We start from the raw sequence: 16,706 nt of genomic DNA on the forward strand, positions 1-16,706 counted from the left end.
GGGGCTTGACTGGTGCCAACTATATAGAAAATTAAGCACGTGTAAAAAGCAAAATTATTAATCGCACAGAAACCACAAAGAAAACACACACAAAAAAGTAATGTGAGTATTCAACATGGCTCATTGAAATTTTATTTACATGGTCATAATGCATCCAGTATACGGAACCAGCCAAAATTATGATTTAACTGTTGGGAGACTGGAGGATGAGATGGATGCAGGTGCGTGTATGTGAGAGGGAAAGGAGGAATATGCACGAGAGAGCGTAACAGCCTTCACGGCAGGAAGCCCAGAGATAATGCCTAGCAGTGAAAACTCAAGCAGCAAATGAAGCACATAATTTAGAGGCAAGGAATAAATACCAAAAGATACAGTTAAAAGAGTTAAAACTAGTTGCCCTCTGAGAGCAGGACATTCAGTAAAGTGTGGAAAGGGAATTACTGGCTTTTGCAAAAAAAAAAAAGAAAAAAAAAAGAAAAAGATCTGTTGATCTATATACTGTAAAATCCATCCTTTACTGTGTACACGTCCCTGAATTTGGGCCAATTCATAAAGTCCTGTATCCACCATCACATTCATGACGCAGGACAGTTCCGTCACCTGCCCCACCCCACCCCTGTCAACCACGGAGCTGTTTTCCATCCCTATGGTTTTGCCTTTTCCAGAGCATCACTGTAGCCTTTTGAGCTGCGCCTCTTGCACTTTGGAAAATGGATCTGAGATTCGTCCACGATGTTGTGTGTATCAATAGTTCATTCCTTTTTATTGCGGAGAGGGACTCCTATTTATAAAAAGTAAGTCTATTTGATTAAGCTTTTTGTACTTTGATGACAGTATTACTTAACATGGAAAAACGATAACCAGAAAAGAGATACTAAACACATCAACTTAAACACATTTAGTTTCATTATAACTTCCCAAGGCATTCACAAGTGAAACCAGACTGCTTACGTGGTTCGCTCTGTAGGCTGTGGAAGACAGCCACGGTTCTACTGCAACTCCTTAAGTCATTACTAGAGGTTCTGCCAAAAAACAGACCTTGAAAGTCCTAAGGGCCAAATTCTGGGGACAATTCAGTGTAGAGGAGCCGTCCTCAACCCTCACAGTGTATCGAAGTTGCCAGAAAAGATTTTATGGTTACATGAAGTCCCATCCTAGACACTGGGTTTCACTTAGTCACAGGTGGGATGTAAGTCTTTGGTGGTTTTTTTGGTTTGTTTTTGTTTTTAAACCTCTGCAGATGATTCTAATATGCAGTCAGGGTAGATAACCACCGGTTTAGAAGAAGCTGTCTCACATCTAAGTACATTTCCCACCTGACAAAGTGATGTAATATTTTCCAGGATGACTGATTTCCAGGAAGATTCCTTCACACAAGGTCATGGACCCATCCCTACAGAATTCAGTATGCATTCTGAATGCTTCTGTGTCAAGAGCTGACAGTTTCAAACTCATTGGAGAGGACAACCGAATTCATCACTGATGGTGGCTTTCCTTCTCGCCCCCGATTTTCTTGTTAATTTACCTGTCGTGCTACTAGGTGAACAGGAAGATTGCTTTGTTCACGGGATGACACAGTTGTTTAGGGTGGATCCGACTGTAAATGGGCTCCTCTACTGCACATAACAGAAAGGATAATGATTCATCATCTCTTCTTTGACCTGACACACTTAATGCTATTTTAACAATGAGGATCATGATTCTGACAACTCTCCAGGGCTTCCACAAATGAACCTGACCGGGTTTCAGACAGAAAAGAATTCCTGTCAAGAATCTTTTCACCCCCTGCCCTTCCTTTCCTGTTTTCTCCCTCTTGGGCTTTACACTTTTTTAAAAAATAAATTTTGTTTATTTAATAGATAATTCAGGAGTCATTCATTTTTCCCTTCTAGAATTACATGTCTATTTAGAATTAGACACACCTGACACTTTTGATGAATTTCCACCCTCTGTTGCTGTCTGGCTGACCAAAAGCAGACATCGAATGATTCAGTAACTCTGGATGTCTTGCCTTGAGTAAAAAAGTTAAAGTTTTGCACGGCTTTTTGAAATTCTCCCTTATGGACCCTATTACTTCCTTTGAGGATGTTTAATTGGTGATCTCACAGGTCTAGAGTGTTGAACCCCAGTTTTATGTGTTCAGATGAGTCAGGGCAGATCCACTCATAAAGCCATATGGAAATTACTTCTGGCCAGAGACAAAAGACTGATACAACATGGAGATATTGCCTTTGTTTGTTTCTTAAATGAAATCAATCTGGATGGCTGATACTTTAGAACATGGGTCCAAGATACACCCTATGGCTGGAATCTATCTTCCAAGTTCAAAAGTTAAGTTGAAATAGAAGTGGTAAGTCAGGAAACCCCATCTCATTTCCCCATCTTTGGCATTTAGAAAAGGGCAGTGGGTTAACTCAGGCACGGAAAGCAAAGTGCCTAGTCTAGCAGAATTTTCCGGGTAAGCACATTCGTGTAGACAATTCCAAATGGTGATAAATGACAAAGTCAAGAATAAAGAGGTGAAGGCTCTACATGGGCCCGATTAGAGGTATGCCTTTTATACGTGGCCAGAGCCTGATAGCCTTGGATCAAGCCAAAGGTCCAAGGACCAAGCTGTGTTTCCTGGCATGAAATAACTTATATTTCATAAAGTTATGAAAAACAAAAATATCCAATTAGGAGCATTTGGTTAGGTAGACTTTGATTCTAAAGTCTTTTTTTGAAACATAGGTTCTATTTTTTTCTTGAAACATAGATTCTATTTTTTGTTTTCCCTCTCTCTCAGTCCTTTGCTTGATGACTAACAATATTTATCCTGCTATAAAAGTTTCCATCTTTGCACGCCTCCCCTCCTGACTCCCTCTGTGGAAGAGCTGGAAGAAGGACTTTGGTCCTTGTCTTCTTTGAAGAAAGAATTCAGCAAAGAGACAGTGTATATTAGAAGCAAAGTACGTGTGGAAGAGCACACGGGCAAACTTGGTGTGAGCTGTGTGCAATTGGGGTGGCTGAGGTTGCTTATATGGGGGCAGTTTTCCGGGTTGTCTCTGGCCACTCATCTTGCTTGTGCCCATCTTTGGTCTGTCAAAGGGCAGCGGGCAACCAATTGCGGCTGCTCAGCCTGGGGCCTATCTCCTACCTCATGACCAGAAGTCAATATAAATCAGAAACAGTTGTAGGAGCCTGTGTGGTCAAGGAAGAAAGTATTCAACTGAGAAATCTAAAAGAACAGTGAAACCTACAGATTCCATCTACTGTACTTGTAACTGTCAGGTTGGAGAAGAAAAGGAATGTGGAGAAGAGAGGCACCCAACTTGTCTTGCTAAAAATCCACAAGTATAACCTCGCTCTTTGTGCTCCCAGGTCCCTGATAATCTATTCTTAGTTTAAATTTGGAAGTTTCCATTTTAGACTCCAATCCTATCTTTGATGCTTCAGAAGTTAGCTTAACCTTTACTATGGTGCCCACTGGTTATTTGATTCAAGGCTTCCTTTCAATAGACCCTAAGTAAACTCCATGAAGCCAAGGCTGTCATCTGATTTTGCGTCTCACGATGCTTGGCTCATAGAATATTCTCAAGAAGTATCTGCTGAAGGGATGGAGAGGGAAAGGACTGGATTAAGTCCAAGCTGATTAACACACTAAAGATGGGCCCAGCTTTGTTACTGGTCACCCCCTACCCTAGGGACTTCACCTGAAGACCTCTAGGTGGCTTCCAGGATGCTGTGTCACACCTTGATGCCTGCACACACTTTAGACCCTCTACTGGACATGCCCTTCTCCTCCTAACTCACTTGGTAAAATCTTAGGTACCATTTAAAAACCCTTCCTGGATGCTGACAACCCTAAGGCAGTGTTAATCCCTCTTCCCTTTATGCTGCCTGTACCTTGGACACATACGCGCTGAGCTGTCTTTTCATTCACTTGATATTTTACTGCTCAAGGTTTCAGTTTATGGTTTACACATGAGCTCCTTACAGGCAGACACGGTGAATGGCTTCAACATCTCTGCATCCCTCTAGCAGACATGTTTTCTACATCCATCCATTCATTGTTCACACTGAGGACTGTTCTAGGCCTTGAGAACACCACCGTTCACAAAACAGATTAAAACCCTTGCCCTCGTGGAGCTTATATTCTAATTGTGGGAGAATGACAACAAAGGAAATTAATAAATAAAACTCATAAAAGAGTTATGGGGAAAAAGTCAGGGAAGGAAGAGAGAATGTGCGTTTGTGTGTGTGTGTGTGCGCACATATACCAAGGAGAATATCTGAGGGAAAGTTCCTAGCACAGGAGCTGTAAGTGCAAAGGCCCCGAGGTGGGCATGCATCTACTGTCTGGAACACTTATAGGACAGCAAGGAAGTAAGAGGCAGGAAGAGAATGAGCAAGGGGAAGTGGAGTACGAGATACAGTCAAAGATAAGGAGCGGGTGGGGATGTGGATGGTCAGACCATACAGGGCCATGTAGGCCACTAGAAGGACTTTGATTTTCACTGAGGGAAAGAGAAGCCACCTGACGGATCCAAACAAAGGAGTGATGAGATCCAGCTCACAGTGTGACAGGGTCGTGAATTGAGAGCAGACTTGAAGGAAGCAAAGCTCGAAGCAAGGATACAAGTTAGGAGGCTATTTATTGCACTGATCTCGGAAGGAGACAATGGTGTCTCAGACCAAATGGATAGCAGAGGACGCGTGAGAAGTGGGGAGATTGTTGATATACCTTGAAGAGACAGACAACAGCATTTGGATGTGGAACGTAAGGGGAAAAGAACAGTCAAGGACGAGTCCATGTTCCAGGGCTGAAGGTTTTGGGACTGAGAGACGAAGAGGTATGGAAGGAGAGGTGGAAGATGGAAAGGGGCAGGTCGGGGATGGGGGGAGTTGGGAGGTCAAACTTGAGAAGTCCACAAGACACCTCAGTGATGATGTTGCACAGACAGTAGGACATACGGTTCTGGGATTCAGAGGAGAGACCAGCAAAGAAATGCTATTTAAAAGTCCGACATCGAATGGAATCACCAAAGGAGGGAGTGTGGATAGAGAAGACAAAGGACATCCCTGGGCTCTCCACTATGTCAAGCTGATGATGAAGAGCCAGCCAAGGAGACAACGGAGCTGCCAGTCAGATAGAAGAAACCCGGAAAAGTGTGGCTCTAGAAACCAAGCAAATGAAGTATTTAAAAGAGGACGGAGTAGTCCGCCATGTTGATTAGGAGGAGGGCTGAGGATCCCCTCCTGGATTTATCAGCGTGAAGGTCACTGGTGATCTGACGTGACTAGTTTGGGGTAAGTGATGGGGAGGTAACTGGAGTAGGTTCAAGAGACCCAGGAGAGAGCAAGTACACACAACTTGTTCAAGGAGAATTGCTATAAAGAAAAGAAGGAAAACGGGACAGCTAGAGGGGCATATGAGGTCAAATTTTGCCAAAGGGGTAACAACTCCATTTTTCTATGCTGATGGTGTTTCCATTAGAAGGAGAAATACTGCCGAGGAGAGAGAGAAGGGCTGTGATAGCTGTGTTGGTGTGGGGATGGGGAAATGGGATCTAGCTCCCAGGTAGGGGTCATTGCTCACAGTAACAGGAGAAAAGGCAGAGCATTCAGGCAAATACACAAGGCGGGGATGGGTGTGGTGGTGGGATCGCTTGGACCGTCTCCTCTGTTTGCCTCTGTTTTCTCGAAATAGGAAGCAAATTCCCGGGAGAGCTCAAGAGGAGAAGGGTTTGATGAGAGGGGAAATGGTGTGAAAGCCTTTTAGAAGAGTAGAAAAGTGCATGGAAGAGGCATATAGAGTTAGATTTCTGGGCAGCATTGAGGGCCAGCTGATCATGAACTTAGGGTGAGATTCGTCAGCAGGGGTTTGGCCAAGTTCAGCTTACGGATGCAGGTGTAAGAACAGAGAGCTGAGGATGTGCCGAGCAAATATGACAAACATTGACTGAATCCGATCGAACTGAATGGAACTTTCTTCCTGTCACCACAGAGACTTCAGAAGCGAGTTTCCTCTTGGGAATCACATGCCTGTCCCACCCAGGTTTCATCATCTTCACAACAAAAATCCACAAAACCCAGAATTCTGAAATACTCACCGCCCTTCGAATCTGTGTTTTAAAAAATCGAACAATGCTTTTTGCATCATATCTGTGACCTGCAATTGAGTAAGCAAGAAGAGACAATAAAATATTACTAATTTTGATAAAACAATTTTACTGCCCTTAAGAATGTTTGAAAACCTGGGCTTTCCACTGGGAAAAAGTAGCACGTGGGGTTGCCCCTGTTTTCCGTCGCTGAGCTCTGATACAGTAACAATCAAAAAGACAAAGTTCCCCAAACTCACTCTCGGAGTGACAATTAATGACATTGCAAGGGGTTTCAGTCACTCTCCGTTTGATACTCTCTCTCCAGACTGAGGCAACTGTAGCTCACAAGGCAACAGCCAAGAAAACAAAATAGAACAGAACAGGTAGCAATGGACACTGTGGCTTGAAGACGACATGCTTTACAGCCGCAGCTCTTTTCTAAGTTCAAGAGTCAGGAGAGGGAGGTGGGGTTGCTAAGCAGTTCGGCATGCAAGGTCAAGGGTACTCCAGAGGGCAGCTACCTACCTCGTACCCCTTCAGAGAGGGGCCCACCAGGACCACAGGTCGCATAGAAGGGACCACGTCATAAGGAGGGGTGTGCTCTGTCTGGAGAGAGAGAGGAGATGCCTTCAGATGGTTACAAGGCAGAAGGAACTCAAATCTTTTACGTATAAACTGTTCCGTCTCAACTCTGCTATACGAGGCACTACCTTTCCAGACATTTCCTTTTTTTTTTTTTTTTTTTCACTTGCCTCTTTTTCTAAATAAACCCAATCCAAGACTGGGTGGTTTTATCTCCCTCACGTTTCGAAGTGACTGAGTTCTCTACAGTTTTCTGGCTCTCCTTAAAAACTGCTCCTGACATTCCTAAAGCAGGAGGGGCTGCTTTTGAACAGAAGCTAGTTGGTAGAACAGACAGAAACATGCCTCATGCAGGAGAGGTGCTTTTAGGCTTGACTGGAGGTTAATATTGCTTTTCAGATGGCATTTGAGTTTTCTCAAGAGTCGAGTGATCAGACCTCACGTGGTTAATTACAAAGAAAAGAATTTGGGTCCTAGACGTTGGTCTTACCTGGATAAAACCTCATTTCAAAACATTACCAAATACTTGACAGTTTCTATTTTGCTGTGAGAGTTTAGAGGACCCTGCATGCTTGTCCCAGTGGACGGAATCACGACCGTTATTCACAGATGAGGGATTCACATTTTTAGATTTTTGGTTTCTATCCCTTGGAACTTAAACACTCACAATGTAAGGTTTATGTGCCTTGGAGGGAAGGTGGTTCATGCGTGTGTGATAATATATCCGAGCAGGCCTCCGTGGCCTCAAAAGGTTCATTGTCATCTTGCACATCTCATATGCTTCTTAAGAACTGTTTAGGAGGTGTTCCTGTTACATAACTAATTCATGCCCTCCCACGATAATTTATTTCTTTTTTAGAAGAGCAGGGGGAGGACCTAATTTTGTAGCAATTTCTAAAACTTTCAACAATTTTCAGCTCTCCTGCTTCCAATAAAGTAATGGAAATAAAGCTTTTCCCAAAAATTAGATAACTCATCTGTTTGATGATCTTAAAATCCCCGATTTTAATAGCAGAAAATGTTAAAGGGACCCAAAAAATGACTTTTTTTTTTTTTTTTTAAATGTAGAAGAAAGAGCTTTGGCCTGAGACACTGGGATAAACAAATCATGGTGACAGGAATCTTCCTGCATTGAGGAGTGTCTGAAAAAATATATATTTTAAGAATCACACAGACCCAAAGAAAAATCTTCTCCAAACTATTTGAAGAATTTGATACACATCGCAAATGTGAATGTCATTATTGCACCAGGCTGTTGCTCAAGAACAGGTCACTGTTGCTTAAAATGGCCCTTTACGAACTTTCTGACTTTGATCGAACTTAACTCACTGGGGGGAAGGGGGAGGGGATGAAAAAGCATTTCAAACTCAAAAGGGTCCATCTGAGCTTTTGCCAATAGTCACAGACAATCTAATCCAAGGCGAGAAAATATTACTGTGACTGTGCTGTCAGATTTTACTGCTGAAAACTTTAGTGTTCAAAGTGAATTTTAATAGACACAATCAAGGTAGAATACAGTTTTAAACAGAAGAAAAAAAAAAACCAAGACAAACATAATACAGTGACAGCACAAATGCCACACAAGCACCACTCTAAAAGCAACCTAAAACATGGAAAATAATCTTATCATTGCATCTCAGGTTGTTTCTTTTGGTTTCTGAACTCTACATTGAAGCTGACCACATCATCAATAACATAAGAAGAATGAATACCAGTGCCGAAGGCATCATAAGCATATTCATGAAATGATTCCATTAAATTAATTCATCAAATTAATGCATGAAATTATTGCATTTATACCACCTGGGATCATGTTGCAAGTGTTTAGAAACCAAGTCCTTATAACTATGCAGTCTAAGAATACCTTTTCCACTGTTATAAGTTGCACGCATTTTAGGAACAGCTCCCAAGCAATTTTATTTCAAGTCTTTAAATATGCAGTGGCCCAGTATTGGACAGGTCTTGGGTTCCTTCGGTTTGTGACTGCCAACTAGCAAAGTGTCACCCGTGCTGGTAAATCAGCCTCTTTATCAGCAGGGCAGCAGAAATTACCTTATTTGATGGAATATTGGTACTCTGTGCTCTATGGATCATGACACCATCCTTTTTATCTAGCCTTTCCTGCTAAGTGTAATGTGTCCCAATTATTTCGTGGAAGAACTACGGTAAACATTTTTCAAATTTTGGAATTTAAGAGTCAGCAAACTTCAAAAACCTATCAACGAACGTGGTTTTCGTTCCTGTCGCTGTTCTGTAAACCCCAGAGCAGCTGAGCGATGCTGAGTTTCTAGGTTTCTGCTGCTCTGAACACTGTTAGTCACCCGGCTGCACGTTAAGAAGACAGGACCAGAGAAATGGACCCACTGTCGTGGATGGACGTCCAGCTGGGGCTTTCGGTGTTCACACAAAAATCCAGGTGTTTTAGTTTGTGCCTGGAGTGGCTAGGTCTTCCATGATGAAAGCAACCATCATTTACTTAAAAAAACAAAACGAAACACAGTTCAGTGTCTGACACCTCACTGATGACTCAGAGTTCCTCCACAGGGCAGAATCCTTGTGCACAGAGAAGAGCTCAGGGTGTGGAGAGTTGAAGGGGGAGTGGATTCTACTCCACCCGAGTGTCATGAGAGGTTGTGCCGGGCTTGCTGATGTCACAAAGAATAACTCTAAAAGACAGCACAGCACAGCAGGCGGTGGGCAGTGGTGTGTAAAGGAAGGGAAGGAGAGAGGGGGATTGTCGGGGAGGTCTCCTTAGAAAATAACGCTTTGGAGCTACAAAATGTGCTGCAGGAAACAGACTTGGGAATCAGTGGAGCGCAGCAATGCCCTGGTTTCCAGCCAGCGGACAAAGAACATCACTGGGTCGCATCTTGGTCGGCCGGCGGCAAAGGCTCTACGCATAGCCACCGTGCCGCCATCCGACAGGGGCGATGCTGAGGTCTGAGTAACAAGGGAGGGGGTTTATATATGACAATAGGAGAAACTCACAGTAAACCGCCCAAACAAGCCTGCAGTTTCCCACTGGTCTTGTCCATCGGCATATTTTTGCACCTAGCGGGTCAGAAGTTTAAATGCTGACTAAATTAAAAATTAGAGAATTGAAAAAAATGTTTTAGTACAAGCTATGTATCGGGATATCATAAATCAGAATATAATGATGGTTTTAATAGGCTTGATTATCAGTTAAATTTCTGCAGAAAAGAGAGACGGAGACAGAAGCATGCACAAGAGAGGTGCGTTCCATGGAGCTGTCAGCGTCTGACGTTCCTTGAATGTCGGAACGAATGCCCTTGGGGGGTAGATATTATTCCATCAAAAAGGCTAAGTACTGCAATGGTGCTTTCACAGGTCACTCACTGAATTTAGTTGGTTGGAAATGCATGGACTCAGTTAGCGGCTTGATAGGTTCTTTTCATGGGACAGAACAGACTGTATTGAATAAAACTGTGGGATTGAATGCTAATGATGCCAGGGGCAGGATAAACACAGCTTATGTCAATGTGAACTTACCGATTTCTGCTTCTGCTTAGCTACAGCAGCATGGAAAAGAAACAAAGAATAACAAAGCATGCATGTTATTGGCTTTATCAAGGACGCAGACAGTCCACAGGACTAGAAATGTGACGTAGTGCAGTTGAGCACGTGGACAGACGCAAGCTTGGAAGTTCATGTTACCTTCTTAAAGAAGGGCATTCTTTTCTCTTTGGAGTGGGGTGACGTTACACTGTTTGCACTGGGTTTAGGGGAGCGGTGGTTTGCTGGAATATCATTGTCTTCTGCATCTAAGCCAGTAGCATCTATGTCTATAGCTATATACAGACAAACAATTCAAAAATCATCAGGCAGACAGGAGAGGAAAAATCGGTTATCAAAAAAATAAAACGAAAAGCAAACAAAACTAACCACAGTCAAAGATCTATCATGAGTGCTGAGCACAGTAAACAAAGTAAAATTTCAAGGTAAAGCACATGAAGAATGTAATCAAATCAAACAGAAAGATGCTCTCATCATATCTGTGTGCTTGGACACATCAGTTTCATGCTAAATCTCTCGAGTAAGATTTTTCAGAGAAACAAGTTTTTAATTTGTAGTTTTGTTTCAAATATAATATGATATTTTCCAAATCAACTGTCTATGAGTAACAGGACAGAACACCTTCACTCCTTCCCAGAGCTTAAAGCAGCTTTCAGATAATCAGCAACTACATGGGAAACCTTTATCACACTGTGCCTCTGATTTCTTACGGCGCTTGGTTTTGTGTGAGAATAAGGGCAGTGTGAAAAGGTTCACCGAAATTACAACAGGCACTTGAGGGAAAGAGAGAATAGAAAATCCTAAACCCAGCAACACAAAGAAGTTATACACAAGGCAAATGATTCTGGAGGGACCAGGATGGACCAGATTAAAATGATTTCACAATGATGTGGGCACCCCCGAGGCAGGCCCGATTGAAGACTAATTAGAAACCACTGGATCCAATGATGTCCAAATGAAACGACTCTTATACAATGACCTAAGGCACCTCCCGATGATTTTATATAAACTCACTGGATTTACATGAGAGGGAGTGCAGAGGGCAGGCAGACCCGAGAGAACAGGCCACCGGCCTCCTCATCTGGAGAATGAGGGCTTTAGATTTGTGGTTCCACATGTTTTCAACTTTATAACCCTCGGGCCCTGAAAACAGAGCCCTGGAGAATCAAGTCTCCAATGAAAAAAGGTCCAGCATCTCACTGTGAGGTTTATACAGTGCATCCACGCGCGATCGCTAGAGAATTTCATCCTCGGTAGAATCAGAGCTGGAAGGTGTTTGAGAAAGTCAACCACAACTCTCTTATTTTTCAAGATTGAAAAGAAATTCTCAGAGTTGAAGGGACTTGGTTTTGGTGAAAACTTGGAATCTAGCTCTTCTGCCTCTGTGATGTTGTATGACTCTCCGGCCGAGGTCCCGCCACAATCCCGGTGCCCTCATCCAATTCCCTAAGCTTCCCAAGTGGGCTCGTGTCCTCGGTGTCAGGGTTCAGGAAGATCTTACAGAGCTGAGCTCACTAGAAAATTACTGTGTCCTTTAGGTGAGGTCAAGCAGAAGAAGACAGGAAGAAATCTACTCGCCCCAGGAGAGCATCGTATCACGCATGTAGCTCTCTTAACAAAAACCACAGTACATTCAGACTTAAGGACCAAATTACTATTGTGAAAGCACGGATGGCTCAGTGTTGCAAAACCTTAGCTTCCATTCCCTGTGAAACATAAGCTGCCCTGGTGCTCGTGACAGCCGCCCCGAACCTTTCCAAATGACTGAAGAGCATCTGACAGGCATCACGTTATTTTTCAGGGTTGAAGTTATTACGGATATTAGATGATTCACTCAGACTTTCGAAAACTAGGCTCTCCTGTTGAATTGTTCCTCTTCATTTGATTAGGTCGAAACGCTGGGATGGAGCGAACACCTGACATTGTTAGCACAGTGTCGCAAATGTCAGCTCTTGCTTGCATGAAGATGAGCTAAGGATGCTCTTTCTCCAGTGACAGTCATAACAGAATGAGTTAATTTCAGGTACATAGTTAGGCATACTTAGTAAATATGCCTTTCTCTTTGCCCCATCTATGCCTTTCCATAAGCTAAGAGGATCAGCACGTGTTGTACAATGGAAACATTATGAAATGTGCCTAGTGGTTTGAACTGATGCTGACTTGTATACCACCCGATGATGCTTTTCCTTGAATCCCAGTTTAGGGAGCATGTTATTCATGTCTTCCTGGATAAGATGGAGAGGATCTGGCTCAGTGTTTCATTATTCCTATAGTATGCCTTAAGCCAAATCAAATAAGTTTCCCTTTTGGTGGTCAATTCCCATATGCTTCTATCTTTCTAGTCTTTTATGGGGCTTATAAAGGCCACATTCAAGGGACAGTCCCCTTGAGAGCCTCTCTGAAATTGAGGATACCTAATGGCCCGTCAGCACTGACAGGACCCTGGGATGGCAAAGTTCATGAACTGAATTTTAGGATTTGTCCATTGGGTTTTTTATTTAAAGGAAGAGTGGAAACGCGTAAAAAGTTGAGCTGTGCCATTGCCCAGATATCAGCTGCCCCCTCACATAGCCCGAGTCAGGTTTGAAATTTACCTGTATTTGGACACAAGGGCTCAAAATCCCAAATTGAGGACTTTGCCATTTACTAGTCCTGATTTTGGTTAACTGAAATCTAAAAGCATCTGGGTTTGTCCTGAGACACAGAACCCTAAAACATTTGGCTACCTTCAGAACACGTTAAAGAAATTTCCTGTGCGTTAAGAAGCACCTTCAACTCTTTTCATAGTTCTGTATATATTTATTAGACTCACATGGTTCTCCTTGCACTCAGAGATGTGAGATGTTCCCCTTTCTAATTTCATTCTTGCATTGCCATACCTTGGCAAACTTTAGTATTGGGAAAAATTGCTTCCTTTAAAAAATAGCTTCTTTTCTTCACTAGCACGCTTTAGTTTAAAAATTATTTATTTATTTATTTATTTGGGCAGAGACCCTTGGGAACATTTCTTGAACTCTAAATTTAAATGTAATCTTAGACAGTTGGGTCGAGTTGAGTGGCATGCTGGGGCAGCGGGTGCGGACACACATGTGTAGGTATGGGGTACGCGCTGTGCCACCAACTACCACCTCATTCCCCAGGGATGAGGTGGAAATTTTTCCTTTTCCACATCCTGGAGAACCTCCAATTATATTTACTCTGGGCAAATGCTTCTGTTCTTTAGTCTCGCAATGAGTGCGGTGAATTGTAGGTAGGGCCTTGGGAAACAAAGATGACGATGATGATCAGAGGCCAATCCACATTTGATAGATTAGGTGGGTTTCCCTGCAGGCGGGGTGGAGGACTCTCTCTGTAGAATTTTCTGATGTCTTCAGTTAAGTAAGTTGTAGTATTGATACGAAAGTTATAGCAGGAGCCTGAGGACCTATTATACATTTTGCAGTTGGTTAATATTTCCTGTTCACTTAGTCACAGTGTTTTCTACTCTTGGGATTCAGAAAAGTGATTCCAAAGTCCTGTCTCTGTATAAAACTCAGGGAGTGAAGTTTACAATCTCTTTTTTTTCTTTACACTGTGGTTTTTTAAATTTTTTTACCAAGTAAAAATGTCAACACTTCCACATTGTAAGGCAAAGATGATGAAGAGATTGTTTTCCGAAAACAAAAATTATCCATGTTTTAAAGAATATACTTTGTAGTTAACTTGTCTTTTTTTAAACTGAAGTATAGTTGGCTTACTATGTTGAGTTAATTTCTGCTGTACAGCAAAGTGATTCCGTTATACATATATACATACATATATATATATATATATTCTCTTTTATATTCTTTTCCACTATGGTTGATCTCAGGACATTGAATAAAAAATCATCTGTATTATATGAAACTCTTAATTGAACTTGATGTTTAGGAATGACTAACATCTGGCTACAAAAATGAAATGTTATTTTCCAAACACACTGACTTATTCTTCAGGATGCACGTGCCAGGTCTCAATATATGGCCGAAACGATGAGAAGGCTACATTTTGGTTAAAGGGAATGGAAAACCCCTCCCGGTTGACGGAAGTGGGGTTGACAGTCTGGGGCTGGAGCTGATACTTTACCACAATGTGAACTGGCATTTTCCCATTTCTGGAGCCTCGTGACAGTCCTCAGGACTCTCCGGGACAGTTTTGAAGACACAGAGGAAGAGTCTAAGGTTTGTATCATAATCCCTGCAACTCCACCCATTTGAGAAGGAGCAGAGATAAGCCCCCTTTCGCCTGGGCATTCAGGGAATATCTACTCAGCAACCATCAAGAGAAGACATCAACCTCACATCGTACCTAAAGGATTTCGATGCTTCATTTCAAACATACTATTTGACTTAATTTTGGGCAACTCAGAATTATTGCTAGTTGTAAGTACGTGGTTTTGGAAATCAGTATACCTTCTAAAACTATTTCTTATTGTGCTCAGATTTTGCTCACTCAACAAGTCCTCTAAGTTTTTACTAAGAAGCCCGGGATTGTCTCTAAAAGCTGCCAGCGTTCAGGAACAAGGCATGATCGTCAGTAACAAGGGGGATCCTGCTCTTAAGGCAGTCAGAGTGCAGCTACGTTGTTCCTTGACTTCTCCACAGATGCGTGCTTCTCTGTCTTTGACCTCTTCCCACTTCCAGCTTCCTAGAAATACACAAAAGCTCCACTGGCCAACCCTTATCATGTTACTCTGACTCTCAATTGCACCTCTTAGCAAACTAAGACTCTGATCGTGGGTTTTCATCCAATTCGACCAAGTCGTCTCCTATGTATATAGAACTCCAGGTTCAACACAGAATGGCAGAGTTGCCAGATTGAGCAAATACAAATCCAGTTAATGAATTTCAGCTAGACAGTGAAAAAATTTTCAAGTATGTCTTGTACAATATTGACTTATACTAAAAATATGAGTCATTGTTTATCTGAAATTCACACGTATGTTGAATGTCCTTCTTCAGCACTTTGGAAAGAAAACAGCACTCACTCTTCCTACAAGCGTGGCTGTAGGTGGATGGTTATCCATTTACTGCCCATGACACTGCCCGGGGACCATGGTGGAGGGCAGGGCTAGAAAGTCCAATCCGCTCATCACTTTGATCATCTAAGCAGTGAACACACTGACACCGTTTCTTTTCTTTCAAAGCCAGAAAGAAAGCTGCCTCAACTGTTCCTGACTCCAGGTGGCCACACTCATTTCTGATCCCTTTGAACACCTCAAGGGTTAACCTAGTGATTCAGTCTATGGAAACTCACACAACTAGGTAAAGACGGAGGAGAGCATGAAATGCAGTATGTACTGTTCAGCACTTACTACCTACTTACCAGATGATGGAGGTGTAGATTTTCTGGAACTAGGTACTATGTCACCCAAACTGGATGATGAATTTCCTCCTGATTTACTGGAGTAAAGCAAAAATTTATATTACGACTGACACTTATTTCGGAGATTAAAACATTTGTATTGCTCAATAAACATGATTACTCATTATGTTTTTATTGAACTTTAAATCTGTCTTGCCTCCAAGGAGGCAAAGAGTAATTTCCCAGTGGAGACTCCTACAGTGCTCGACATAGCCGTGTCAAGGTCTCTGTTGCAAATTCCAAGATTAATTTGAAAAGGCCCTGAGAGAATGGAAGAAAACTTGGGTACTTGCTGCAGTCCTCAAATTCTCTGCCAGGATCCCAGACAGATAAGAGCAAAGATTTCCTCTGCTTCTTATTTTCAAGACTCTTGGAAGCAGTGCACAAACCTGCAGGCTAACAGCCAAACTTCTTGTTTAATTCTTGTTGGGTTTCTGCTCCTTTGTCTTAGCTGGCTTCTTTTTTAGTGTACCAAGATGGAAAGTATTCAAGTTTTTACAAGCAACCTATTAAAAAATCCCCAACAACACAGCTATGCTAAAACCTGCCAACGTTTAAAAGACACACGAGGGAACACAAGAAAGTGTTCTATGATTTAACCCTCAGAGTGTATCTGGAACATTCCTCAAGCATGGCTAAACATGAAGGATTCAGCTTGGTTCATTTAGGAACCATCTGAACAGCGTATACTTCAGAACTACCAAATTCTACCATTAATCCAAGACACGCTTCAGTGTCTAGAAACTTTGGGGTTAATATTAGAACAGTGGCATTTATGTTTTTACCAGTGGCCAGCATGCTAAATAATACACCACACAGCCCCTTCACAGAGGTGGATAGAAAGGAACATTTTAAAAGAGTGACACGGAATTTCAGCAAGACAGTCTCATGGCCAAATGTTTATTGTCATAGCCAAGCCAGGGTCTAGTGGAAAGAATCCACTACAGTGTCTATGCATCCAAGGGTGATATTTAATATTTTAAAAATATTTACATGTATTTACTATTTCATGAATATTAGTATGAAAATATAAGTTCCACTAAAATACCAGTGACAGGCTGAATTTTATTGCTACCATTCTGGCATTTTAATGTGTAAAAAAGACAAACATCAAAAGCTTTAAGC

At 42.2% G+C, this 16,706-nt stretch overlaps 1 protein-coding gene across 9 annotated transcripts in view; it reads right to left on the reverse strand.

The window, feature by feature from the left end:
- Positions 1 to 16,706, reverse strand: part of CACNB2 (calcium voltage-gated channel auxiliary subunit beta 2) — a gene marked incomplete at both ends in the record, with an annotated part of 349,474 nt that overhangs the window by 23,142 nt on the left and 309,626 nt on the right. For 5 of the 9 annotated variants that reach the window (XM_079699456.1, XM_079699457.1, XM_079699461.1 and 2 more), the window contains 4 exons: positions 6,093 to 6,151; positions 6,609 to 6,689; positions 10,341 to 10,474; positions 15,543 to 15,619. In XM_079699456.1, coding sequence (XP_079555582.1) covers positions 6,093 to 6,151; positions 6,609 to 6,689; positions 10,341 to 10,474; positions 15,543 to 15,619 — 351 coding nt within the window. Of the gene's footprint in view, positions 1 to 6,092; positions 6,152 to 6,608; positions 6,690 to 10,175; positions 10,196 to 10,340; positions 10,475 to 15,542; positions 15,620 to 16,706 lie in introns of all 9 variants that reach the window. The other 4 variants (XM_079699458.1, XM_079699462.1, XM_079699464.1 and 1 more) reach the window with 1 other exon arrangement.

The sequence above is a fragment of the Hyperoodon ampullatus genome (genome assembly GCF_949752795.1).
Source record: "Hyperoodon ampullatus genome assembly, chromosome: 3".
NCBI classification, from domain to species: domain Eukaryota; kingdom Metazoa; phylum Chordata; class Mammalia; order Artiodactyla; family Ziphiidae; genus Hyperoodon; species Hyperoodon ampullatus.